General features: G+C 33.9%; 3 protein-coding genes across 3 annotated transcripts; 2 read left to right on the top strand and 1 right to left on the bottom strand.

Annotated features, from left to right (window-relative positions):
* Positions 1 to 954: 954 nt before the first annotated feature.
* Positions 955 to 4738, top strand: LOC147401028 (protein neprosin-like). The gene is made up of 7 exons (XM_086441548.1): positions 955 to 1681; positions 1774 to 1860; positions 1959 to 2171; positions 2737 to 2901; positions 3178 to 3231; positions 3391 to 3537; positions 4135 to 4738. The coding sequence occupies exons 1-7, from the start codon at positions 1352 to 1354 to the stop codon at positions 4510 to 4512; spliced, it is 1374 nt and encodes a 457-aa protein (XP_086297674.1). The 5' UTR covers positions 955 to 1351; the 3' UTR covers positions 4513 to 4738.
* Positions 4739 to 7406: 2668 nt separating this feature from the next.
* Positions 7407 to 13448, bottom strand: LOC147401027 (2-oxoglutarate (2OG) and Fe(II)-dependent oxygenase superfamily protein). The gene is made up of 9 exons (XM_086442126.1): positions 12981 to 13448; positions 12028 to 12198; positions 11059 to 11221; positions 10827 to 10944; positions 9905 to 9974; positions 9734 to 9814; positions 9130 to 9186; positions 8933 to 9044; positions 7407 to 8816 (listed from the first exon to the last, which is right to left on the bottom strand). The coding sequence occupies exons 1-9, from the start codon at positions 13188 to 13190 to the stop codon at positions 8311 to 8313; spliced, it is 1488 nt and encodes a 495-aa protein (XP_086298252.1). The 5' UTR covers positions 13191 to 13448; the 3' UTR covers positions 7407 to 8310.
* A 6315-nt stretch (positions 13449 to 19763) lies between these two features.
* Positions 19764 to 26109, top strand: SIP1 (Raffinose synthase family protein). Its single transcript, XM_086442125.1, has 4 exons — positions 19764 to 21132; positions 23548 to 23725; positions 24337 to 24704; positions 25424 to 26109. Exons 1-4 carry the CDS (start codon positions 19909 to 19911, stop codon positions 25979 to 25981), a joined length of 2328 nt encoding a protein of 775 aa, XP_086298251.1. The 5' UTR covers positions 19764 to 19908; the 3' UTR covers positions 25982 to 26109.
* The last annotated feature ends 1288 nt before the right edge of the window (positions 26110 to 27397 follow it).

Below are 27397 nucleotides of genomic sequence, written 5' to 3'. Positions count from 1 at the left end.
CTTACGCACATGCGCGTGTTTGCCCACATGCATGTTCAAATGCAAGCGCGTGGGCCGACAGGCTCTCTACGTAAGGAGTTTGCAAGGACCATGTACTCGCATGAAAGCATCATTCATTCAAAATTTAAAACATGTGCATATATCAGGTAGTTCCGGAAGTTACTTTCCTAACCAACACCCTATTTCCATTGCATGCCACGTGGGTTTCAAAAATGTATTCCAATTTTATCTTTTCTAATATTTTCACTAATACATATTTATTATGTCTAATTTATTAACATTATGTTTCATGACCACCGAACATTCAATTCCATTAAACATAACTAATCTTATTATTATCTTATAAAAATTTTCTTTTAACTTGATTGATATGTGTTTCTCACGTAGTACTTCAGAAGTGCGTCGCCACTTTAAACATTCAATTTTGATTCGATTTGCAACATCTCCTTATCTTCAGGGATAATATATCCGAGACAACGAGAGGGATCGCCTTTAATAAATGTCCCATACCCCCTGCATTTAATCATTCAAGAAGAAATTTGGATTTGGATTGGGATTGAGAGGAAAACATGGGATTTTTAGTTGTCGAAAAGTGTAATATGATCATTGCAAAGTGGCCCGCAAAATGGTCAACCTTGACTTGACTACTTCAGCACTGTTGCATCTGCATCACATTAATAGAGAAATTATTAAAAATAAATAAATATAGAGTAATCAAAGTGGGTAATCTATCTTTACTAATTTAAACCAAATAATAATAGTAGCTGACGCATGGGGAACATATAGGGAAGTGAGAAAGAGAAGTCTCAAAGCAAACTACTTTGGAGAAACCCATAATGAATCAAGTATAATTCTTCTTTCTGTCTGCCTTCCTTCTGTACCAAAGCAAAGCAAAGAATAACAGACAATCTGAACTCTTTGGCTGTATAAAATTGGCACATTAGCTAAAGTGTCATCAGTCTTTGTATTGGAGACTGGAAACAACCCAACTCCCCTCTCTTTTTTCCCACCAGAAAACTAAAAATCCAATTTTTATTTTTATTTTTAAAAACCTGAGTCTCTTTAGATCTCAGCCAACTATTTATTTCCCCAAACCCACATGGAAAGAAACAATAAAAAATAACTCCCATTTGAGTCTTTTTTAATTAACCCAAGCCTGAAAGTTGTGTCAGAAACAAAACCAAGGTATTTGAAGAACTGTGTGTGTGTGTGTGTGTGGTGTGTGTGAGAGAGAGAGAGAGAGAGAGAGAGAGAGAGAGAGAGAGGTTGTTATTTGTGAGTTTTAAAGCTTTGGAAATGGTGAAAGAGTGAATTGGGTTATATTTGAATTCTTATTCTGTCTGGACTCTACATGGATTTTGTGGGAGATTTGTTGTTTCCATGGACAAAAACTAGGAATATATACAGAAGAAGACAATACAAATGTATACAAATACAAAGAAATTCTTCCAAAATGGCTTCTAGTTGTTGCAATATCTCCCCAATCATTCCCATTTTTCTTCTTCTTCTTCTTCTTATTGTTTCTTCTCTTAGACCCGTAGTCTCGATATCGATTGCATCCGAAGCCGACAAACGAGTTCAATCAAATCAAACTTTCCAACCCATGGAAGAGTTGCAAAAGCTAAAGAGGATAAGAGCTCATCTAAGGAAGATCAACAAGCCTTCTATCAAGACAATTCAGGTATTTTCTTTAACATTTGATTCCATTTTTTGTTTTTTGTTTTGGTTCTGTTTTGGGTTTAATTAATAAAGGTTTTTGTTTGCTGTTATTAGAGTCCTGATGGTGATTTGATAGATTGTGTTCCATCTCATCAACAACCAGCCTTTGATCATCCTCAATTACAAGGACAGAGACCATTGGTATTTGAATTTGAATCAAATTGATTATTTTTTTGAGCTATACAAATGAGTTTTAAGAGTTTAACATTGAACAATTTTATTATTTGTTCTCTTTGTAGGATCCACCGGAGAGACCGAATGGCGATGACAAGAAGGAAATCGTGTCGGATGGCTTTCAATTATGGGCAATCTCTGGTGAATCATGTCCCGAGGGAACAATTCCGATTAGAAGAACGAAAGAAGAAGATATTCTAAGAGCTAACTCTCTTCGGAGATTCGGAAGAAAATTTAAAAGACCCATAAGACGCGATTCTTCAAGCAATGATCACGAGGTTAGTATAAATGAACAAAGAACAAATAAGTTTTGATTCAGTCCTGATTTTTTTATTTTTATTTTTATTTTTATTTTTATTTTTATTTTTATTTTTATTTTTATGTTTGTTTAGTTCTGCTTTGAAATTGCACATATGAAAAGTTCAATGTGTATTACATTGATAAAAACTCTTATACATGTAAAAAAAAAAAAAATAAAAACCCAAATTAGCAATTTTCAGGCAAAAATGATGAAACACAAAAACTACAAAACAAGAACAGAGAGAGTCAGAATGTCATCATTTCCTTAGAACCAAAACAAGAAGTTTTGGTAGATTGGTCATCTTAAATTCATTTATGTAACATTAAGTTCATTACTATTTATGCCAATTCCAAACTTTCATATATTGTTTTCACTCTTTAATTACATGCTTTGTTGCCTTTTCTAATTAAACTAAGCCTTTCATATCTTAAAGCTAGACATTTATAGAAAAAAAAAATTAAAAATAAAAGAAGATTAGAAATATTTACTATTTATAATTTATAATTATAATTTTTATATATTTATTTAGTTTTGGATTACAGCATGCAGTTGGGTATGTAATGGGGGATCAGTATTTTGGAGCAAAAGCAAGCTTGAATGTTTGGGCACCTCGCGTAGTTAATCAGTACGAGTTCAGCTTATCGCAGATATGGGTGATTTCTGGTTCATTTGATGATGATCTTAACACCATTGAAGCTGGTTGGCAGGTCTGTAAACTATTTAATTAGTTAAAATTATTTGGTTTATAGCCCATTTGTTACTTTTAACTAATCTTGTACAATAATAAGGTTCTTTGTTGTTTTCTTCCTTCCAATACAAACAAATAGATAGTTGGATTCAATTATTAAAGAAAATACTTTTTCCTTGTTTAACAAATTATTACAATTTAATTACCTTCTTATTTTTTTCAAAAAAAAAAAAAAAATTCTTTGAAGAATTGGTCCATGGGTTATATATTTTAATTTCAATTATTTTTTTTTCAGGTCAGCCCAGAGCTATATGGGGACAACTATCCTAGGTTCTTTACTTATTGGACAGTAAGTATAGGTTAAAGTTGTGTGTGTGTATGTGTGTTTTGAAGATTATTTTGGCACACCAAGAGTCAAATTTTTTTTTTCAATTCCCCTTATTTCCTACATTAAAGGTTTATACAAAAAGATTAATGAAAATTTACACGAATTTTTGTAAATTTATAGACGGATGCTTATCAAGCTACGGGATGCTACAATTTGCTCTGCTCCGGCTTTATTCAGACTAACAACAAGATAGCGATTGGGGCGGCAATATCCCCAACTTCATCGTACAATAGCGGGCAATTCGACATTAATATATTGGTTTGGAAGGTACATAATTTATATTAAAATCAAATAAATTATGATAAATTAATAGATAATCTAATAAAATAAACACCTAATATTGTATATCTATCTACTCATATAAATATGAGTTGAATTCAAAAGTGGGTAAGGGGTTTCTGCAAAATTAAAAACTATTGGGGTGGTTTTTGCCAATTTTTTTTTAGTAAAGCTGGAAGGTTTGCATCTTTTGACCAACACCACAAGTCTTTGGGAAACATAAATAAAAGAATGTTACCCAAGCAGCTAACGTGCGCTGCTGACGAACAGATGCACGCGTGGTTTTGTTACTTCTGAGTAATAACAGTGATTGTAGTTCACTTAGGGCTCATGTTAAACGCTGCCGCATATAATGTAAATTGGCCAGAATACCCTTATCTAATCTATTGAGTTTGCAAGATTATATATATATTTCTTGATATTTTAAATTTAAATGAAAAAAAAAAAAAAATTAAATTTTTGAGAAATAAATTGCAACATTCTAGCCAATGTGCATTTTATGAGCATTGAGACTCTAAATTATTTTGAGTAATTTTTTTTAAAAATAAAATAGCCCATTAATTGAAATTTGTTATGTTTTTATAGGATCCAAATCATGGAAATTGGTGGCTCGAATTTGGGCCTGGATTACTTGTTGGATACTGGCCTTCGTTCTTATTTAGTCGATTAAGGAATCATGCAAGTATGATACAATTCGGGGGAGAGGTTGTTAATACTCGAGCGTCAGGGTTCCATACATCGACTCAAATGGGTAGTGGTCACTTTGCAAGAGAAGGGTTCGGAAAAGCATCTTATTTTCGAAATTTGCAAGTTGTTGATTGGGATAATAATTTAGTTCCTTTGTCGAATCTTCGAGTTGCAGCAGATCATCCAAGTTGTTATGATATCCAAGGAGGAATTAATCGGGTTTGGGGAAATTATTTTTACTATGGAGGTCCTGGAAGGAACGTTAACTGTCCCTAAAGGAATTGTTGGTACATAGGAGATTTTTTTTTTTTTTTGATGATTTGGGTTTACTCTGAAGATTGTTGATTGGGTTTGGGTTATTCTTAGATTTTTTTTTTTTTTTTTTTCAGTTTCATCTAATCCATTTTTCCTATTTTCTAACAGATGGTCCATTTATTACACCACCTTTTGGGACTTATATGTAAATTTGAGAAAAAGAAATAGTGAATATACTATGGCTTGTGATTTCTATTTTTCTTTTGTGTTTCTTTGTCTTTTTGAAAAAAATAAATAAATTAAAGAAAAAAAAATGAAAAAAAAAGGGAGTATGCATCAACCACCTTACAAAAATGAATGAGCGACTCTTTTTTACTATAAAAAGAGAAAAGAAAGGAAGAAAAGAGGAGATAAGGATTGACTAAGGAAAAAAAAAATTATTCATCGAAAAGTCAATCTGAGATTTCATAGAATTGTTCAACTAAGCACACAAAACGATGTGTGTTAATGACATCCACAATTTACAAAACTACCTTAATTAGGCTTTGTGTGATTGGTCATACAAGATTATGTGAAAATTTTGATTAATATTTTTGAGAGGAAAAAAAAAAAAAAACTACAAAATGATCAAAATGCCCTCACTTAATTTTTAAGGAATGCATGACGTCAGCATAACTTGAAGCCTTAAAATAAACAATAAAATAAATTTTACAAAGCTGTTCTCTAAGCATGGGAAAGAAGATTCCAACTTTGAAAGTACCCCCCTCGTTACAAGACATGTGACGTTTTGAATTTATTTCACACCCCTACATCTTCATCAAAATTTGAAATACCTCATTGGAAATGCCACATGTAATTCAATGAAGAGGATTCCTTCAAAATTTTGAAACGGGTAGCCAATTTCAAAGTTTTATTTTTGGGGTGGGGGAAGAAAATGTTGTTTATTAGGAAAAACCCAATATAACTCATATTTTATTTTGCATTAACTCCTTTATATATGGGGATGCATGTGGGGACAAATATGCATGTTTTAATGAAATATATCTAACAAAAATGAATCTTCCCTCCAAGAAATTAAATTATTATCACTTTGACCCAAATATATACAATATTTTAAAACTCAATCCTCATTAATGCACCTAAGTATTTTTCTCTCCATTCTCACATAGAAATCAAACAACTAATTAAATATTCGACAAATTATGCTTTTTTTTTTTTTTTTTTATAAATTTATTTTTGTCTCTCTCATTTATTTTGCTGTTGAACTCTAAAACAAACTGTCCTTTTCTTGAAGTCCACCTTATCTCTCTCTCCACGCCAACTAATACTTCTTAAAGAATAATACACTTGGACACCATAGAACTTAGATTCTTAGATTATTTACAAGTTATTGACCATTTTTAAAATTTGTTTCAAAGAAGTGAGAGATTATGACTTGGATGCCAAGTCTCTCTTTCAATCAACATATATAGTCAACTCGAACCACGATTTCCAAAATAATAACTTTTGAAGACAAAATGTTCAAGTAAACAAATGGTTTTTATAAAACCATTACTTAAATTATTATTTTAACAAAGTTTGGACCTTCAACTCTCAACTCCAAAGTCTTGGGACAAATAAAATTTCAAAAAGCTCTCATCTGATTTGAGACATGGTTTTTTTTACCTCGAGATCTAATCCTATGTTGTGTAAGTTTAATCCCATATTTTGTGACAAATAAAGGGTAAATTCTCAAATAAGTACTGAAGTTTTCAAAAATACCAAAAGTGTTGTGTGGTGAGACAACTATCATGTAATGTTGACAAAATATTATCAAATTGTCAATATTACGTGATGATTTTGTCAAACTTAACAGTATTTTGAAAATATCGAAAACTTTTATAATTATTTAAAAATTTACCTAAATAAAAAAATGCACTCAAATCCATATATAATTGTTTAGTCTTTATCTATTTAGTCAGAGCATCTACATTCCTTACTTAATCTTGTACTTAAATTTGAAATTTGAGTAAAAATATCAGAAGTGATGCTCCAACCATTGAATTAAATCCATATAAAATTGAGGGAGAGCTAGACTTAGAACCAAATCAACAAAAAATTTGAAATTTACTTAAATTCCAACTGTCATATTTTATTTAAGAAAAACAACTTTTCTAACTTCATTAGATTTCAAAGGGTCATCTCAGTACCTCATTGGCAATCCTATTCTAGAGCCTTCCAGATTTCTTGAAAAACACTCAATTTCAAGAAAATAAGTAAATTGTTTTGGACTTCATCCAAGATAGCGTGTCTACTAGATTTCATGAAAAACCTTCGATTCAAGAAAAAAAAAATATTTTGGACTTCACCAAATTGTTGAATACGTATGGCTACCAAAATTTAAAATTTAAAATTAAAATTCAACGGTAAAAATTAACTTTTTTTCTGAATTTTTTTTTTCAGAGTTCCTAAAATTTTGTCCTCTAAAACAACTTTATGGAATTGGATCGTGTTTTAAAATGCCACAATGTGAGGTTAAGACCCTTGGTAAGATTTGACATCTAACTTAGTAAGGCTAGCCTCAGTTTTTCGGTTGGAGTGCTTCATATCAAATGAAACTTTTACTCAAATTTCTAAACAATAGTTTTAGAAGTCAAGGCCATCACGCACGTATCCACACTTATGAAGGGTTGCAGTTCACACTTGTGTCTCGTTACAAAGAGCTTGAGAAACTAAAACCTAAACATAGATAAATTATCATTCTCAATTCTGATAAGTTTCAATTCCAGATATAAAATCCTTGAAACTAGAAACGATCCCTTAAATACTTTGATAAGATAGACAATTATATTTTATTGGTAAAAAACATAAAAATAATATGTACTCCATTAAATATTTGACTTCAACCGTGACTTATTCAAGCAAATCAAACTTCTAAAAAGAAAACCTTATAAAATTAAGATATGAAATCTTTGGCCTTTGTTGAGATTGATCCAGTTAGGCATAGAAAATACAAATAACTTACAAGCGATGGGTACCCAAATGAGATGCAATTCTTAATGACCTCCTAAGATGGCTACCCAAAATCAAACCAAAAAATAATTAGGTCCACAATGGTAGATACACAATCAAAGAATTAATTTCTGATACATCGAGTTGAGTAACTGGGTACCCATTGACACCCTCGGCATAGATCACTTGAGCTACGATGGCCATACCAAGTATATGTCCATAGTGCCATGGGACAAACATAGTCCAATCATGTAGGATGCCTAAGAGTATAAGGCATGTGAGGATGAACCATGACACATGGGTACCTAGACATGAGTTGACTTGATTGCCACCAAATTGATTGTATTTCCCAATCGTGCCCTGGAGATGACACTTGGTCTCCACCTCCGCCATAAAAACACTTGCAATTTTGACCAAAACCAACATGACATACTTATTAATTTCAGAATGTATCGATCAAGACTCTTGGGGTTTTTCCTGACAAGAATATTGTCTTGAAACAATATTTTAAACCTTCATATTAGCTTCATCACCTCTTCTGACCAAACACCCACCCATCACCACCACTACTATAAAGCCATTATCCCAAAGATTTGAAGTCAGCTAAACAAGCATTCCACTCTATCCAAAGCAAAGTCTTCTGCTATTGAAACTGAACACATGTATGCTTTAATCATCTCTCTTCATGTTCTTTTGGGTCTTCCACCGCTCTTTTAGGACTTTCAATTTGAATATTTCTTCAACAAATATGCCAACTTATTGTAGTGACGTGGTAGGACTTCAAAGCCTTCAAGAAAGTAGAACCTCGTATCCAAAATATCACCTTTTTTACAAAATAGCTGAAGTTTCTAGTAAATCCAATTCAGATAAGAGACCAAAGTTCCCAACAATGGATTCAGTACCAATGTTTGTAACAACATAGTCTATAAATCTAATAAGGTCTTTGGGTTTAGAGACCTTAGAACAAGAACCTTCAGCAAAATCCAAGTCGCTCAAATCAACTCTTGAAGGTTTGATTGTATCAGAAAATTGTTCCCATGGCTCATCTATGATCCCATATGTTCTACCCAAAGCCAAGCACAGGTCCATGAACTCCGTCTCCTTCAAGACTTCTCTGAAATCCAATATAGGGCTAGAATTTTCTCCCAACTCATCTACTGATTTCATGTTCAATGCAAATTTCTTTATAGATGTTAGGTTAGATGTAAGATGGTTAATGTTAGCGGATGAATCCTTGATGAGGTTTTTATAATTTTTACGATTAAAGTACAGTATGATGAAATTGGCAAAGGAGAAGCGCGAGAGGAAGATGAAGAAATCCGAAAAATTCATGCCTGTGATAGATAAAAGAAGGATTAAATTAAAGTTGCCTACCCGTACCTGACACACAGCACAAATGCTGTGTTGGCACGAATGTCTTCATGTACCTCTTTAGTTTAACATATTTTACCTGTGTTGGCTGCAAGATTCCGCTGACAGAGTTCTTCAAAATCATCACATACGTCTCTAATGTCCTCTATATACTCCTTTGCCTCATTGTAATCTTTGACGAGTAATTTCCACTAAAAAACAAAAATAAATAAGAAAAAGTTTAGTTCTACTGCAGTATCCCTCTATTTTGATTTGAAACTGCTTGACTTTACTTACCACCCAAGAAAGATTGTAGGCATTGAACCAATTATGGTTTATGGAAATCGTATCTTCCTGACAAGAGCATAAATTGAGTTGCGACTTTAGCAGGATAAGTAAGCTTAATAGACAGGAACTGAATGAATAAGCATAATTAATATAAAAATAAACGAGTAAGGAGAGTGGATGAGTTTATATTGGGTATGGGGCGAGTCTTAGTTTTTTCCATATTGGTTTGGTTTTTGGGTTGTTTAAGGCCGGCCTTTTAAAATCACCTTTGTTTCTCTTATCACTATGATACTATAAAATTTAATAATTGAAAAAAGATCCACCTGTCAAACATCTCGATCCACCTACACCAAACCCATTGGGCACAAGGGGTTTGGGTTGGGAACCCAACGATAGTTTAGTAAGTGTTGCAAAAGAAATCAAGTAATCAGATGGTTACTAACTGAATCAAACCCTATTGAGAGAAATTGTCCCTTAGTCTTATCTTTTGTCTGTCCATTGTTAGACAAGTTGAGTTGGCAAGTTTTTTTCTATCCAAGTTTTAGACTATGCCAGATCTTTTATAGAATAAAAACATGAAATGGATATACTAACGTCAGGTTGAGAAACATACCATATTATGAACTTGATGATACCATCCACTAGGTACAAAGATAATTTCGTTTTGTTCTTGTGTACATTCCAACCAAACAGCCTGCACATGTGATATGTATGTAAGTAGTATGTAGTGAAGATAATTTTAAAGTAGAAACTACTAAAAGTAATATTTGTATGAATTAATTACCTTATTAAAACCCGGAAACTTTGCTTCGGAAACATACTCGAAAATGTCATAGACAGAGCTTTTCATGTTCCTACACGATTACAGAGGGCTAGGTCAAAGACTGGCATGCCAAGCAACATATATTTTCTTTTGTTGAGATATCTGTATTAATTAAGCATAAATATCAAACATATCAATTCCACACTACAATTGACTACATAATTTCTTAGAAACTTATTTCTAGAAAAATAATTTTCTTCATCTAAAACTTTTCCTATAAAATTTTTCTTTCAAAGTACTCTTTTCAGTTTTGTAGAAACTATCTAAAAGAGTTTCTCAAAAAAATATTCCGCTATTTGGGTGAAATTTTTAATCGAAAACTTCTACAGAAAACTTTAAAGGCTGTAACCATATAGAAAAGAGGGAATAGATGGTAAATCTTCCCACATACAAAGCAGAGAAAATAGACAATGGACCTACCGAAGTTACCTAAAATTGGCACTCAACTTTTTCATTGTTAGTGAACTACTAAACATAAATTGTCCATGTACCATAAACTTGAACATTTTTGGTGTGCATATGGTTGTAACTTGCACCGGAGATCAGGTCCTTTTAAGATAGACTAGAAGGTGGCATATGTGCAGACGCACATGTATCAACAAAGTAAAAAAAATATTGATTATTTATTTTTATTTTTTTTTGAAGATTACATAGTAAAAAAGGATACTTTTGTAATTTTGAAAACTAATCAAGATGATTTTAGGGACGTGGGATTGTAATTTTCTTGATTTTTTACCAAAAGGACTTTGATTATATTAAGTTTAAATGTTAAGGTGGGGGCATTTTTGGAATCTAAATTTTGGTGTCGAACAACTTCTACTCGGCCTTCTCTCATTATAATAGTAAAGATTCCACTAAACTAACACTAGAAATACATCCATACCTATCAAACACAAGGTGACATTGGGAAGGAGATAGAAAATGCCATTGTTTCTTCCCACAGACATTTGCAGACCAGCTATATGACCTGAAAACATCAGCATGAAGAGGAGTCCATGTACCTATGTGACAATAAATATTTCGCATATTTAGTTTCCTATGAACTCAAGACCCATTGAAACGGAGCAAAACTAAATATGGATATCACAAAAAGTTCATCACGTTTAGGCACGGACCTTTTGCTCCCATGTAAACAAAACGATAGTCTGAGCAATATATTTCATTTTTCTCTTGGTAAGTGTCAGGATCCTTATGTATAGAATAACTGTCGAGATATAGGTTGAGCCAATCATCACGAAAAAACAATGGAGTTGTGTATGCTACATATTCTGGGTACTCCTGAGAATGCATTGAAGAAGATGAGAGAACTAGAGAAAATACTTAATAAAACTTCTAACCTCTGTAAACTAGATGCAAATACATGTTAGCATTGTTTTGCCCTGGAAAAGCCGTCTATTACTTCCCAATATTTCCTACTGATATATTTTATTAGAGCTTTGTTCTATTTATTAATTCTTTATGTTTTCCTCGCTTTGTTTATTATGGATAAATTTTTTAGGTTTCATGAGATGAAATCATGGTCTTCAGGTAAAAAAAAGAATATCGAAGTTGAGATTTTGAAAAAATTGGCCATGAAATGCTGGCCAACATGCTTTGGTAAAGAGTCTCATCATGATTTATATAAGTGTAAATTGTATACTATTTAATTTGAAAAGATTCTTCAAAGAAGTCAGGTTTTTTTTTTTAATGTCCAATTACATCAAAAGACTCTAGAGTTTGGTTGTGCATGGTCAATTCCATTTCAGGAGTTCTTTTACGAGATCGACTAGTACTCATAAAGTATGGAATAAGAGCATTACTGGTAATCTACAACTTTCTATCCTCGAAAACATAAGAAAGTCAAGCAATGCAAAATATTATTCTGGAGATCAAGAATCTCTCGATCTGCCTTCCACTGGGAACATGCCCTAACCAAAACAAGATTTTGATCAACCATGCTTTCTAGTCAAATGTTCAAAGTCGAGTGATTGACTAGGTGCAATTCTACTATGGCATGGAACCAATAGAGCATCATATAAAGCTGGACTAAAGTAGGCATAAATAATATGAAAATGGGTACAGTAGAACTAAATTTCTACACATACCTTAACAAAATGCCAATCCTTCAAATATAGCAGATAGTGATCACCGCCCTCACAACTTGAAGAATTACGATACTTCTCGGTGGAATGCTCAGACCACTGGCCAATGAACTCTGAGACAGACATTTCAACTCTTTTCTGATCGGTGAACTCTCTTCTACCACACTCGGCAACCTACAAGCGGAAAAACTATCATAGAAAGCATGGCAATGTTCAATTTAATGATTCTAGAGGGTGGTAGGTACCCCGATATATAGCGAAAAAAGGTCAGAAACATAAGTAAACAAAGAACTCAATCCGTACAATCCTAAGCACTTTATGGATAGACATTTTTCTGACTCTTAAAATAATTCACATTTCCTTCATTATTTATTTATTTATTTATTATTTTCAAATACCACAAATTCAGAGGAGTCACACCAGTTGAACTTTCCGGATTTCGGTGAGCTCGTGGACCACATGTACAGTCGGTATTCAGTGATAAGCTGCATTGTATTTCTCACTCAAAAGAATTCAAATCCATGATTTATGCAACTCTGTTATCTGGGCAAAAGCTAAAAATTTCAAATTTTGACTAGAGGCACAAATTACACAAACCAACATTAATCATTCCAACTCGAAATCACTCTTACCATTACACACTAAAAGCGATAAGCCCAAGAGGGTTTAAAAAAAACCCTAGAAAAACACGACCCATTATCGAGAATTGCAAATTCATGTCAACCAACACTTGAAAAAATTGAAATAATTTTTACCCAGAAAGAGGGAGACGTTTATAGTAACCATTCCAACTAGAAATCACTCTTACCACGACAACATAAGCGACTAGTCGAAAAGGGTTTAAAGAAAACCCTAGAAAAACACAACCCATTATCGAAAATTGCAAATTCACGTCAACCAACACTTGAAAAAATTGAAATAATTTTTACGTTTAAATTGGGGGAATAATTTAATACCTGAACTCTGGATTTCCCGAAATGGGTAGAGAAGAAATGAAGATTTGGGAGTCCATTCTCAGTAACCCAATCTCTGCAAGCCTTCCAATCATCCATCAATCCTGTTAGAACAACGGGTTGGTTATTTTCAAGATATCTTTCCACAAATTCCTTGTAACTCAGTTCTCTTCCATTAACTTTCTCTATTTGCCCTCCAATTTTGAGACCCATCTGTGATTTTTTTTTTCTTCCCCTTGTTATACGTGTGTGATTTTGGTAAAAACTTTAAAGAACAGATAAATTCAACAAGGGTTTTCAAGCACGAATCGACGGAGAAAACCCAAACCCTAGTCTTTATGTTCAACTCTAATTAATGGAGCAGTGATCCCCTGTTGTCGTCGTCATGGAGTGAGAAGTGTTGCACCTATCGTGTCCAAATTTAAGAGGACAGCATATTTTTGTGTCTAACGTCTCACCTCAAATAACGTTCGAGGCTTTCTGTCAAACTTAGAGTTGAGATGTAAGTAAAAAATATAAGGATTTCTTTAAGATCAATATTGGTTTCCTGCGTGTTGGACTACTGGGATAAGTTTTCTAAGGATACATTTTACCTATAAATTACCATAACTACCTTCCCATCTCAACCATTTGTTCCATATAGGCTTTACGGCAGTTCTTGTTGCAACCACCATTTGACATAAGTGCATCTCTATTTTGAATCGACCTTATTAAGTCCTAAACTTTTGATATATACTAATACAATTTTTTTAATGTATAAATGGGACGTAAAACTAAGTCAAATGATCAAAAATCTATTTCCATTGATGCAATCTTTCAAAATCTTAATTTTGAATGTTTTGGAGACATTGTTGGTAGAGATGACACTAGGCATGCCTATCAAAGATTGTAAAGTTTCGGGCCTTTCTGGGTTGTAGTCTGCCTAATCCCTTCCTAACTTCCCAGAAAAAAAAAAAAATCAATTAAAGAAATGAAATATATGAGTTATTGACTTTGTCTTCTACACGAGAGACATGAGTAAAGGGTTAAAACATTTATCTAAAAGTTCGTACGTATATAAAAAAATTGGAGTGCATAAAATGAATTTATTTATTTAATTATTTTTGTTTAAGGTGATGCACTTAGATCAAATGATATGTATAAATAGAGCGATTTGAGCTCTAAATGTAGTTTGAGAATAGTGTTTTCCTATACCATTTTGTATTAAACATGTCGGCAAGATTTTAGTAAATGATTTACAAAAAATAATTTGTTTTAAGGATATTATATGGTAGAATAGTAAATCACCATAAGTTAATGTAAACAAATTTTTTAATTTTCAAATACTTGATTGCCCTTTTTATATTATCCGAACTGGAAAAGCTATTGAATCGGAGAATTCAATTAATAAGTGGCTAAATCTTGAAATTCCTAAAACTTCCTAATAGTGATACAAAATGACATAACACTTGTTCGACGTAACAAGTGACTAATACCATAACTAAGTGATAGATTACTTAACTTGTTGATGAATCAAAGACACTTGACATTTGTTTAATACGTGCATAAAAGATTTCACGAAGTTTGAAAAAAATTGCTTACTAAAATTTGTAAGAGGAATGATATAAGTCATGCAAAACTTGATTTTACGAGAGATTTTCAAAGAATTATAAGAAAAAAAATGAGAAATGTAATTCTATGCGATTTTTACTCTAATAAATCTCATTATTTTACCAAAATTTCTATTAACTTTATTAGAATCTATCATTAGACCTTATTAAGGGATTTTGTACCAAATAAATTATTGTGGATGTTTGATTCCCTAAACCATGATTTTTTTTTGTCAAGTTGTGAGATAATATTTTGTCCGAAATCCAATCCTCTTTTGACATTTGAATATGTGCCTTCAAACATAAGTACAAACACTCTCTAAACATTCTTGAGAACTGTTATTTTTTTTAGGAAAAATATTTTATCGACAATCACATAGTCTTCATTGTGGAGAGATTTTTAGTTATGAACGATGAAGATGAATATGAAGAATATTTCTATTAACAAAAATTATATGTAATGATTTTAAAATTCCAATCCTCTTTTGACATTTGAATATGTGCCTTCAAACATAAGTACAAACACTCTCTAAACATTCTTGAGAACTGTTATTTTTTTTAGGAAAAATATTTTATCGACAATCACATAGTCTTCATTGTGGAGAGATTTTTAGTTATGAACGATGAAGATGAATATGAAGAATATTTCTATTAACAAAAATTATATGTAATGATTTTAAAATTCCAATATATTAGCTTGTCTGCCATCGAGTTGACTTGTTCGAGTCTACTAGTTTTTTTGTGAGTCAACCAATTTGAATTGGTTTAAAATAGTTTATTAATGTACATTTATTTTTTACATAATTAATTATACTATTTTTGTTCTTATTATAAGGTGGACTAGTAGATGCAAAATGTTGTCTTTATATATGTTTAAATCTTTAAAAAAAAAATATTATTTCTTATAAAGATAACATGAAATCTGGTTGACTGGGCCAAACTTTACAAACTAGAGCCCCCTACGCCCCGGTCAAAAAATCGTAGATCATTTGCCTCGGGATACATAAAGTCATAAATCTTTTTCTTATACATCCCGAGGCAAATGATCTACAATTCCGTAATGAGGGGCGTCATATTATCACATCTCATTTTTTATTACATCAATGCATGAATCATCTTGGATCTCAAAAGCTGGCACATCGCGGTCTACACTCCATTATGTTACAACTTGTCATACCCCTATTCCTTCATCCACTTGACATGGGGACCATGGAATGAGCTAATATTTGTTTTATTGGTATTTTGGATTTTTTCCCCCCTTTATTCTCTCTTTTTCTTGATACCAATTGAGGATTGGCTCTTTTTAGATGGATAGATACTTTTAAAGGAAATAAGTTAAGCAAATTAATAAAAAAGAGCTATCTAAGCATGAAATGTGTCCATAAAGGTGAAAAAAATCAGAGATGCATTGGGAGGTTTCTAGCCAAGGAAATAATAATAATAATGATAATAGAAGATATATATATATATGGGTCCCGTTCGGCACCCTAAGTTTTACCACACACTTTAACAAATGCGTTTTGTCTTACATGGGTTAGAAGTTTCGGAATGAGCTGACTTTTGGTGAGGATGATTTCTATGGTGAGGAGATCATCCTCACAAAAAATCAGTTCATTCCAAAACTTCTAACCCCATCAAAATTGATTTACAAAAAATGGACGGTCCACGATTTTTCAACGTGTAAACATGGGGCTAAACATTTCGGAATGGGCTGATTTTTGGGGAGGATGATCTTCTAATCATAGAGATCATCCTCACCAAAAATCAGCTCATTCCAAAACTTCTAACCCATGTAGGACAAAAAACGTTTGTTAAGTGTGTGGTAAAACTTAGGGTGCTGAACATTTCCCTATATATATATAGGGTCCCGTTCGCCACCCTTAGTTTTACCACACACTTTAACAAACACGTTTTGTCTTACATGGGTTAGAAGTTTCGGAATGAGCTGATTTTTGGTGAGGATGATCTCTATGGTGAGGAGATCATCCTCACCAAAAATCAGCTCATTCCAAAACTTCTAACCCCATCAAAATTGATTTACAAAAAATGGACGGTCCACGATTTTTCAACGTGTAAACATGGGGCTAAACATTTCGGAATGGGCTGATTTTTGGGGAGGATGATCTTCTAATCATAGAGATCATCCTCACCAAAAATCAGCTCATTCCAAAACTTCTAACCCATGTAGGACAAAAAACGTTTGTTAAAGTGTGTGGTAAAACTTAGGGTGCTGAACATTTCCCTATATATATATATATAGAACAGCGTTATTACGACCCCCTTTGCGACCCCCTTTGCGACCACACCTTTTTGTCTTATATGGGAAAAAATGTTTGGAATGGGCTGATTTTTTGTGAGGATGATCTCTATGGTGAGGGGATCATCCTCACAAAAAATCAGCCCATTCCAAAACTTCTAGACCGTCCGATTTTTGTTGAAAAATTATAGACCGTCCAATTTTTGTAAATCAATTTTGATGGGGTTAGAAGTTTTGGAATGGGATGATTTTTTGCCAGGATGATCCCCTCACCATAGAGATCATCCTCACAAAAAATCAGCCCATTCCAAACATTTTTGCCCATATAAGACAAAAAGGTGTGTCGCAAAGGGGGTCGCAAAGGGGGTCGTAATAACGTGACCCATATATATATATAGGGAAATGTTCAGCACCCTAAGTTTTACCACACACTTTAACAAACGTTTTTTGTCCTACATGGGTTAGAAGTTTTGGAATGAGCTGATTTTTGGTGAGGATGATCTCTATGATTAGAAGATCATCCTCCCCAAAAATCAGCCCATTCCGAAATGTTTAGCCCCATGTTTACACGTTGAAAAATTGTGGACCGTCCATTTTTTGTAAATCAATTTTGATGGGGTTAGAAGTTTTGGAATGAGCTGATTTTTGGTGAGGATGATCTCCTCACCATAGAGATCATCCTCACCAAAAATCAGCTCATTCCGAAACTTCTAACCCATGTAAGACAAAACGCGTTTGTTAAAGTGTGTGGTAAAACTAAGGGTGGCGAACGGGACCCATATATATATATATATATTTCAAGTACACTAGTCACAATCATTACTATTATAATTTACAAGGAGAAAAGAGTGAGCATTATTTTGGCAAAACCATGTTAGTTAATTTTGAAAGACAAAAAAAATATAAAAAAATGCTCTAAGTGACATTAAATGAATTAACTTGAAATAATGTTAGATAACCAATTTGAACATTTCAAAATAAGTTTTTAAATTAATTATAAAAGTAATTCTAGTATTCTATAAACACTAATTTTGTGACCGATGTGCAAAAGCACATGCCACCAACTAATATTAATAAAGCACATTAAATATTTTTGGGAAAATTGATTATCCCAAAATTCTAAGCCTACCTATTTTGATATCAAAATTAAGCAAATAAGAGCCATAACCATTTGCACATAATATGTTTTTAGGTTTTGGGTTGTTTATAGCCGAAACAAATTGGAACAAAGATTGGAAGAATTCCAAAACATCATGTACATAGCGACATTGACGTCAAATGTGTGCATGTGTGTGTGTGTGTGCGCGCGCGCAAGGGGATTACCCATTGTTACTATTTTAGTATAATAATTGGTACATGATTGACAATCTACTTGAGAGAGACGGGCAAATGGAACATCTCCACTTACAGTTTCAGATGAATTCTGTGCTTAAATATTCAACATTTGGAAGCCAATTTCAATAGTTTAATGGGAATTGGAAAATGATCAGCTCTCGAAGCGACAAATTGTAGGAGTCAGACCAACACCTAGTGGCAAGAAGTTGAAGTTTTAAGAGTATTTCAATTATTTTGTATTAGTCCCCCATAGATAATCGACCAAGGTCAAGAAGGTAATCAGTTTGAAAACCCAAGGGGTGTCTCAAATATTCACTAAAACCAGGAGGGTATGAAAAGTGTTCTTTCTAACAATTTTTCTAAAATGAAATTTCAAACTTTTTAAGAACGAATCCAAAATGCAAAAATTGTAGAAATTTCTTTCAAAGAGATAAAGATCCTTAGATGATGCCCCCCATGTTGCACAAAAGAGAAGTTTATCCTTTACTTCTATCAAGGTTAGGTAGCGTGACGAAGTCCAAGGTAAACTTCGTCCAATGAGAGTTCGACAGGTGAACCATCTATAGTTTATTAACATGGCGAGCTAACCATAAGAACATAACCTCCCTCTTTTTAATGGGGTTAGAATCAGAATATGTACACTAGACTTTAAAGGAGTGATCAGGATATCAAAGGAATAAAAATAAAGATATCTAAGTGTCTTTCAAAGGGACCATAAGAATCCCTTCCCTGACTAGACTCTAACTCATCCAACGCAGGACCCATCCTCATCATTTTTAGGGTCTAAACATTTTTTTTACCAAAAAAAATGTACTACCCATCTTTGTTGGAGGGAAAAAATTTAGGCAATTATGTTAAAAAAAGTTTTAAATCTGAATTGAATTAAAACATTATTAAACAATTTAAGGGTAACACTTAGATAATTTTTTGATGACGGGGTATCCCTGTAGAAATCAGACTGAACTTGTATATGGGCTTTTGCCTAGTCCATAGACTGTGGTCTTGTCCAAGGATCAATCTCGAGGCACGTGCAATGCTCACACATCACATGCATCGGGTAAGTGAGGGTGCACCCTCACGGGTGGCCTTTGAGGAATTAATGCTCATATTGAGTATCAAACTCATAACTTACAGGTATTAACCGGTTATCGGTCCAAAATTGTCATTGATCCAACCCGACCAGGTTAAGGGTAGCACGGTTGGAGTGCATATTACATCAATACCCATAATAGCTGCTCAAGATACTCTAAAGACTTATTTATCGGTATGGGTAAAGGGTGCTGCATTTGGAGATGCGCTTAAGGGTCCATTGGTTGATGGCACACCTTTCAAGACCCCACCAATGGAAATTATTCACAAAAGGGGATTCCTCACATCACTACACTGGAATAGATATTATTGTCCTATTCATTGGGAGCTAAAGCAAATATTGTTGGTTTGATAATATTTATAAATGGGTGTGATTGGAATGAACCAAATGGTCTACTTCAAACCAAGTAGTAAATATTATCCACCTTAGTTTTAGATGGTGGGTCTTAAAAGAGAATAACCAATTTGAGGGGTTTTGATAGACAAACCTCAACCAAGTCTTGTAAGGATCAAAGGCCTTTAAAGATTCCTTGATACCATGTAGGTCGGTTATATAAGTCTTCCCTTGGGGCTTGCCTAAATCAAATTTCATCAAGGTATTTTTTAATCCATCCTTTCAACTTTTTTAGTATTCTTGTGTTATAGAAACTTTTTTCTTCCCATGGCTCCTAACTTGAGTAAAGAAACTCAAGAACTTGTTATTGATCTTGTCGATGGCATCGACAAGATCAAGCCATCTTCGATTACCTTGGAGGGATCTAATCTTGTGGTCAATGGCCATTCGATCCTCTCTGAAGTCCCTTCAAACATTGTAATAACCCCATCCCCCGTAGAGAAAACTACAAATATTAATGGTTGCTTTGTGGGTTTCGACGTTGATGACTCGGAGAGTTGGCACGTGGTACCCCTAGGCAAGCTAAAGGGAATAAGGTTCATGAGCATATTCCGATTCAAAGTATGGTGGACTACACATTGGGTTGGAAACAATGGTAGCGATGTCGAACACGAGACCCAACTAATGATCTTGGACCAATCAGACTCTGGACGACCCTATGTCCTACTTCTCCCCCTCGTTGAAGGGTCTTTTCGTGCTTCTCTCCAACCTGGAGAGGATGATAATTTAGACATTTGTGTGGAAAGCAGTTCCACGCAAGTCACCGCTTCCAGCTTCAGGAGTTGCATGTACGTGCACGTTGGGGATGACCCATATGACCTAATCAAGAATGCCATGAAGGTGGTGAGGATGCATCTAGGAACATTCAAGCTCCTAGAAGAAAAGACCCCTCCAGGTATAGTAGACAAATTCGGTTGGTGCACATGGGATGCATTTTATCTAACGGTTCACCCAGAAGGAGTATGGGAGGGTGTACAAGGTCTAGTTGATGGTGGGTGCCCACCAGGGCTAGTACTTATCGATGATGGGTGGCAATCCATTTGTCACGACGAGGACCCAATAACGGACCAAGAAGGCGTGAATAGGACGTCAGCCGGTGAGCAAATGCCATGTAGACTCATAAAATTCCAAGAGAACTATAAATTTAGGGACTATGAGAGTAAAAATGGGTCCTCAAATAAGGGCATGGGTGCTTTTGTTAAGGACCTAAAGGATGAGTTCAAGAGCATAGATTATGTTTATGTGTGGCATGCATTATGTGGTTATTGGGGTGGTCTAAGGCCCAATGTCCCAGAGATACCCGAATCAAGGGTCATTGCTCCTAAGCTCACACCAGGCCTGAAGATGACCATGGAAGATCTAGCCGTTGATAAGATCGTGAACAATGGTGTTGGATTGGTTCCACCTGAGTTGGTCCACCACATGTATGAAGGGCTACACTCACATCTCGAATCAGTTGGGATTGATGGAGTCAAGGTCGACGTCATCCACGTAAGTAACCGAAACATATGTTCAAGCTACTAATTTTTATTTTATTTTATTTTATTTTTTTAAAAGTGGCTTGCCAATGGATCGGATCCCCTCCAATCTGATAACTTCGAGTCTGGATCAAGGATTTGGGTTTTTAGTAAGGATCCGATTTGATAACCCATTGGATCAATTCTCGAGATCATCGGTTTGGAGTTCAATCTGATCCTTATTGGATTGGTCTAAGAGTGACCCAATCCAATCTATCCATTGACAGCCCTAGATGTCATGGACGCATGGTAGTGCATGGGCTCTCAGTAGAGCCTAGTTGATATCTTCAGTATTAATCCTCGGGATGTGTGCCATTATCTCATGATTTTATAATTAACGGTGTTAACTTAAGGGCCCAACCCCTATCACTATTCTAACACTACTCACGAGTGAACTTGACATGCATGCAATTATAAATGCACTGCTTTAGGCATCCTAGTCTAAGCCATGAATGGATTGGATCGGATTGGATCGGATCCATCAATCCAACAAGATAGGTGACTAGATCAAAGTTTTGGATTTAGATAAAAATCTAGATTCAATTCGATAATTAAAAGTTACTTCTCCAAGGAGAAAATGTATACAATAAAATATATAGACATAGCGGATAATAATGATTTATTATCTAGACCGTATATATATCCAAGCCGATTAAGTGGTATTTTGAGTAAGTCAGTAAATCCAATCCTACCTAACAGTAGGGTAAATCAAGATAGCAACGTCTAACCTGACTCACAGGATAGGACAATGGATAATCTATCAAAGTGGATTACAATATAAACATTTGGAATTATTTTTAAATTTAAGTTTGTTTTCGAGGATAGATGTTTCAAATTGTTGAGGATGATATCCTCACCAAACATGCAAACAAAACCGTCAATAATTATGATTTGAGTAATTTAGACATATCTCTCCGAATATTTGAGATACTCCTACGTTTTGAAATTGTTGACATGCCTCTTGAGATCGATCTTTTCTTATTTACTAATGAATATGACGTAAGTGTCCTTATCTTCAACCTATAACTGGAAATCGTTGATTTTTTTTTTCCGAAAATGAATCATCTTCAATTTAGCTAATCTTTATATAATAAATTACTTTTGATATATTTAACCTCTCTTTCTTTCTTTTTTTATCGATAAATCGATTTATAATGAGACCAGTAACTTGGTGATGGTAGGAATTGAACCTAGGTCTATAACATCATTACCTATAAATTCTTCCAACTTAGCTAGCTCACAACGCCTAAGACCTTCATCCTCAGCTCATCATTTTCAACCACTCCTTAATACCTTCTACAAGTCCTTAATTTTTTTTATTCAAAAGTCCATCATCTTCTAAGATCTTATCTTGTTCCTATGAGACTTGAAGGTTGAACTATGATATCGAATCTAAAGGTTGAAGGGCAGGTTAAAAATTTAGGGGAACTTGGACAACTTAAACACCTAAGCCTTATCATTTTAGGCCCAATCGGACCATATTGTGATTGCTAAACTATTAGAGAAAAAGTTGAAAGCTCCAAAGCACAATATTTATTTTAAATTTGACAGAATCGTAATAATCCGACTTACCCACATGTCATACTCAATCGACACCCCTGATGTGACAAGCTAAGGAACTGTAGATCTGCTCTCCTTGAGATACAAAATTATGATTCCCCCATAAAAGGTGTTGTTTTGTATTCCGAGGAAGTTGATTTATAGTTTTCGAGTCTGTCATGTTAGCGGTGTCGATTGAGTATGCCACGTGGCTAAGTGAGATTATCACAGCTCAATTTGAAAATGGTGAATTATTATTTTTTGGAATTAAAATTTTTTATGAAAGAGGAAAAAAAAAATTACTATTTTATAAAAGAGAAATTTTCCAGATAATTACTGAAGTTTTCTAAAATGCCAAAAGTGTTACTTTTGTTGACAGAACTACCACATACTATTGATAAATCGTTTACAAAGTGTCAACACTATGTCATAGCTCTGTCAATACTTGTAACATTTTCAAAATAATTAAAAAAATGCCTGTAATTATTTGAAAATTTTTTCTTAATAAAAATGATATTTTTAACTACTAACTAAAATTAAAGCGAAAAATAGATTTATTGTTTTTATAAATAGTACAATAAATTTTTTCCCACTTACTTAAATATTTTAAATCCTCATACGATAAATTACCTTTTTTAGAATTAAAATATGAAATAGTCAATTGTTTTGAAAAAAAAATTGATTTTCAAGTGCATGTTTTCATAAATCAATATAAACAGTCTTTCCCAAGAGATTAAAGATAGGGGGGAGGGGTGCCTTTACATTATTTTCATTAGTCTACTAAATATAATTTTTGGTTGAATCATCTATAGTTTTAATATGATTAAATATAAGTTTTGGCTGAATGCAGTTGTTAGAAATGCTGTGTGAGGATTATGGAGGTAGAGTAGAGCTCTCGAAAGCTTATTACAAGGCGATAACCAGTTCGGTGAGGAAACATTTCAAGGGGAACGGTGTTATCGCTAGCATGGAACATTGCAATGATTTCATGTTCCTCGGAACTGAAGCCATCGCACTTGGTCGTGTTGGTATGTCACAATTTATTTTCCCAACATAAATTTTTATAGGAAAATGAAGTTCGAGGCCCTCCATCAAACCAACCAATGAGATGGAAAAAATGGATCCTTAGATAACTTGTATTGATTTCAATTCCAAAGAACCCAAAATTATTCTTTAAGAAATCTATATTTTTTCTTCTCATCTCAGCCTTGTATTTGATAAAGAGTCTCAAATGTTGTTTCATGTGAGAAAAGCCCACAATCATACATGTATAGATTATCATTTTATATAGAATAATGATTTTCTGAAACCCTATCACAGAGCCGTAGATCATTTGCCTCAGGATATATAGAAATCATAAATCTTTTTCTTATGTATCCTGAGATGATCTACGGTGCTATGATGGGGGCATATGTCTTGGGGGGCGGGGGAAGGCGTCAGATTATCACGACTCTTTTATCTAAGGATTTGTTTGGAAACTTAAAAATTGGTTTTCGAGAACTTTAAATTTTGCAAAAAAACTTCTATTCTACTAAGTGCTTTTTTTGTTGTTGTTGTTTTACATGCTATTACCACAGTTGACCTTTTGAAATGACTAAACTATCCCTACTAATTTTCTATGATTTGCTAATGCCCACAGGAGATGATTTCTGGTGCACCGATCCCTCAGGTGATCCGAATGGCACATTTTGGCTACAAGGATGTCATATGGTGCATTGCGCGTACAATAGTTTGTGGATGGGAAACTTCATACATCCTGATTGGGATATGTTTCAATCGACTCACCCTTGTGCACTATTCCACGCTGCATCAAGGGCGATTTCAGGAGGTCCAATTTATGTGAGCGACTCCGTCGGACAGCATAACTTTGTACTGCTTAAGAGTATGGTGTTGCCCGATGGGTCAATCTTACGATGTGAGTACTATGCGCTTCCCACTAGAGACTGCCTCTTTGAAGACCCATTGCATGATGGAAAGACTATGCTCAAGATATGGAACCTAAATAAGGTATAATGTCTCGATCAATAGATCTTGTTTTCGTTAAATAAGAAAATCATAATAATCTAAAAATTAAAAAAGAAAAAGAAATGATCTTCAAATGTTCTACAAACAGTTAAATAAGGAATATAATTGGTTCAAACAATCCTAATAGGAGTAGATTTAAGGAACTAGGAACTAGTACATTTATACAATTTTTCCAAAAATTATGTCTTAATTTAATTCAAATATATGATCATATTTTCTCTCATCATCTCAATCCTATTTTTTTTTTTTCGTAATTTAAAATATAACTACGAATATTTTTAATATAACATAGAAAAATAATATTTTATAATTTTAAAAAACTAATCAACGTGATTATATGGATTGTAAGATTATAATTTTTATATAAAAAAGAAGAATGAAAGTGACCTTAATAATAGTAAGGTTAAATATAAATGTGGGGTCTTCCAAATTTGGTGTCGACCAACTCTTACTCCGCCAAGCAGGGTCCCCGACTAACATATCCCTAGCCCGCCCCGACCTAATAACTAAATGGGCCCAAATAACACTAACCAAATCCAACGTGTCATCTGGGCCAGAATATGGCCCATTGACATCCCTAAATTCCTACCCTTCAAATCATGGTCCCCAAAGAAACATGTAAAGATATTACAAATTTTCATTAGTTAATTACATATTTCCTTTTTTTTTTTTCTTCTAAATTTGATTTCCCCTTTGAACAGTATACTGGAGTTCTTGGAGCATTCAACTGTCAAGGAGGAGGATGGTGTCGCGAAACAAGAAGAAACAAATGTGCTTCTGAATTCTCGAATGTCGTAACATCCACGACAAATCCAAAAAACATAGAGTGGAAAAAAGGGAAAAATCCAATTTCCATTGATGGAGTAGAAATATTTGCAGTGTACATGTTCCAAGCAAAGAAGCTAGTGATCCTAAAACCATCAGAAAACATCGAAATTTCATTGGAGCCATTTACATTCGAGCTTTTAACGGTTTCCCCCGTGAAAATCTTATCGAAGAAATCAATTCAATTTGCTCCTATTGGATTAGTGAATATGCTCAACACTGGTGGTGCAATTCAATCGCTCACCATCGATGATGATTCGATTAAAGTCGTGGTTAAAGGAACTGGAGAGATGAGGTTGTTCGCATCGGAGAAACCTAAAACTTGTCAAATTGATGGAGAAGAAGTCGAATTTGTGTACGATGAAAATTTGGTCACCATTGAAGTTGTGTGGCCAAGTTCTTCAAATTTATCCATAATTGAGTACCTGTTTTAGAAATGTCTAATGGACTTAATTATCCATATATGTATATAAATAATTCAATATAGTATGGCATTTCTTCTTGCTTTATTATGTAAAAGAGTGTTCTATAAGAGTAAATTCTTCTATGTGTTCTCTTCCAATTCTGATTTCAATAATGCCGAAGTGACTTCAAGGTTAGACATCAAATCACACACCCTGGGGTGAAAGTGTATGAGAATCATGTAACTTTCCTCGAGATATGAGGAAAACATCTATAATTCCTATTTATTTTCACGTCAAGAAGTGCAATATGAGATCCAATCTTGAGGTCACTCCAGCACGACTCTTTTTTATTTTGAACCAAACCAAGCCAAGTTGCACTCGTAGTGGAAAGTGTCAGGTAACCAAACATGACCTAAGTTATTCTTTGTTATGGAAACTTGTTAAATTTTGAGAGCTACTGCTGGCACCCCAATTTTACTTATGACACCACAATTTCCTAAATCATTTATCACAATCCATTTAAAGAGTAAAACACACTCTTCAAACATTACAAAGGTTTGACTCAAATTAATGATCTCAACATAACAAAACATTATAACACTTCTTCGTACAATTTCAATAGTGATTAGTCTCATATAAAATTGTAAATCTAAATAATATTAGAAATCTAATTTTTTTTAAAGGAGAGTTTCTATTGACACCCCAATTTTTACTTATTCTCAATCATTCACTTATATTTTTATTAAAATATTTCCTAAAACGTGTACAACTTATGTTAAAATTTCAATTTTAGTATTCTGTTCATTTTAATTCTCAAATAATGCTTTTCCAATGAATTCGTGACTTCCATACTTAACAAATTAGTAAATAAATTATCATTATTATCGTTGATGTGATAAAATCGTTGATATTTTATATAAAATATGTTTTTGAAATAAAAATGGAAAGTGTATTGGATTCAAAATTTCAGTATATTCAATAGGGGTGCAAGTTAATTCGGTTCAAACCGAGAACCGAACCAAACTGTGTGTTTTGGATTGGTTTGGTTCGGTTTTTATTGAGTACGATTCGATTTTGGGTTTTAAAAATGAAAAACCGATAGGTTTGGTTCGATTCTCGGTTCAGACTTAATAAAAAACCGAACCAACCCGAAAATCGAATCAATAATTTTTTTAAATATAATATAAGTTTTTTTTTTGTTTTTTTTTTCATTTAAAAAACCCTCACTACCCTCTCTCTCTGTCTATGTCGTCTCTCACAACTGCGGGCTGTGGGTTGCGAGTTGTGAGCTGCGGGCTGCAGGTTGCTGGCTGCACTTAACTCCGTCGGACGGCCGGTCGGTCTCTCTCTCTCTCTCTCTCTCTCTCTCTCGCTCTCTTGTGACTGTGGGCGTGCGGCTAGTGCTAGCGGCTGTGAGCTTTCTCAACTTCGACGGCCGACAGGTCG

The sequence above is a fragment of the Akebia trifoliata genome, chromosome 5 (assembly GCF_017979445.1).
Source record: "Akebia trifoliata isolate Shusen 1 chromosome 5, ASM1797944v1, whole genome shotgun sequence".
Lineage (NCBI taxonomy): Eukaryota > Viridiplantae > Streptophyta > Magnoliopsida > Ranunculales > Lardizabalaceae > Akebia > Akebia trifoliata.
Note: the sequence above shows the minus strand (reverse complement) of the source record. Positions and strands in the feature narration are given on the sequence as shown.

Excerpts from the sequence above, each read along its gene's own strand:
- LOC147401028 (XM_086441548.1), top strand. The coding sequence starts at position 1,352 with ATGGATTTTGTGGGAGATTTGTTGTTTCCATGGACAAAAACTAGGAAT. Across the intron at positions 1,861-1,958 it reads TACAAGGACAGAGACCATTG|GATCCACCGGAGAGACCGAA; the intron begins GTATTTGAATTT and ends TTCTCTTTGTAG. Across the intron at positions 3,232-3,390 it reads GGTTCTTTACTTATTGGACA|ACGGATGCTTATCAAGCTAC; the intron begins GTAAGTATAGGT and ends GTAAATTTATAG.
- LOC147401027 (XM_086442126.1), bottom strand. The coding sequence starts at position 13,190 with ATGGGTCTCAAAATTGGAGGGCAAATAGAGAAAGTTAATGGAAGAGAA. Across the intron at positions 9,815-9,904 it reads AGTTTCCGGGTTTTAATAAG|GCTGTTTGGTTGGAATGTAC; the intron begins GTAATTAATTCA and ends TCACATGTGCAG. Across the intron at positions 8,817-8,932 it reads GAATCTTGCAGCCAACACAG|GCATGAATTTTTCGGATTTC; the intron begins GTAAAATATGTT and ends TATCTATCACAG.
- SIP1 (XM_086442125.1), top strand. The coding sequence starts at position 19,909 with ATGGCTCCTAACTTGAGTAAAGAAACTCAAGAACTTGTTATTGATCTT. Across the intron at positions 23,726-24,336 it reads CATCGCACTTGGTCGTGTTG|GAGATGATTTCTGGTGCACC; the intron begins GTATGTCACAAT and ends TAATGCCCACAG. Across the intron at positions 24,705-25,423 it reads AGATATGGAACCTAAATAAG|TATACTGGAGTTCTTGGAGC; the intron begins GTATAATGTCTC and ends CCCTTTGAACAG.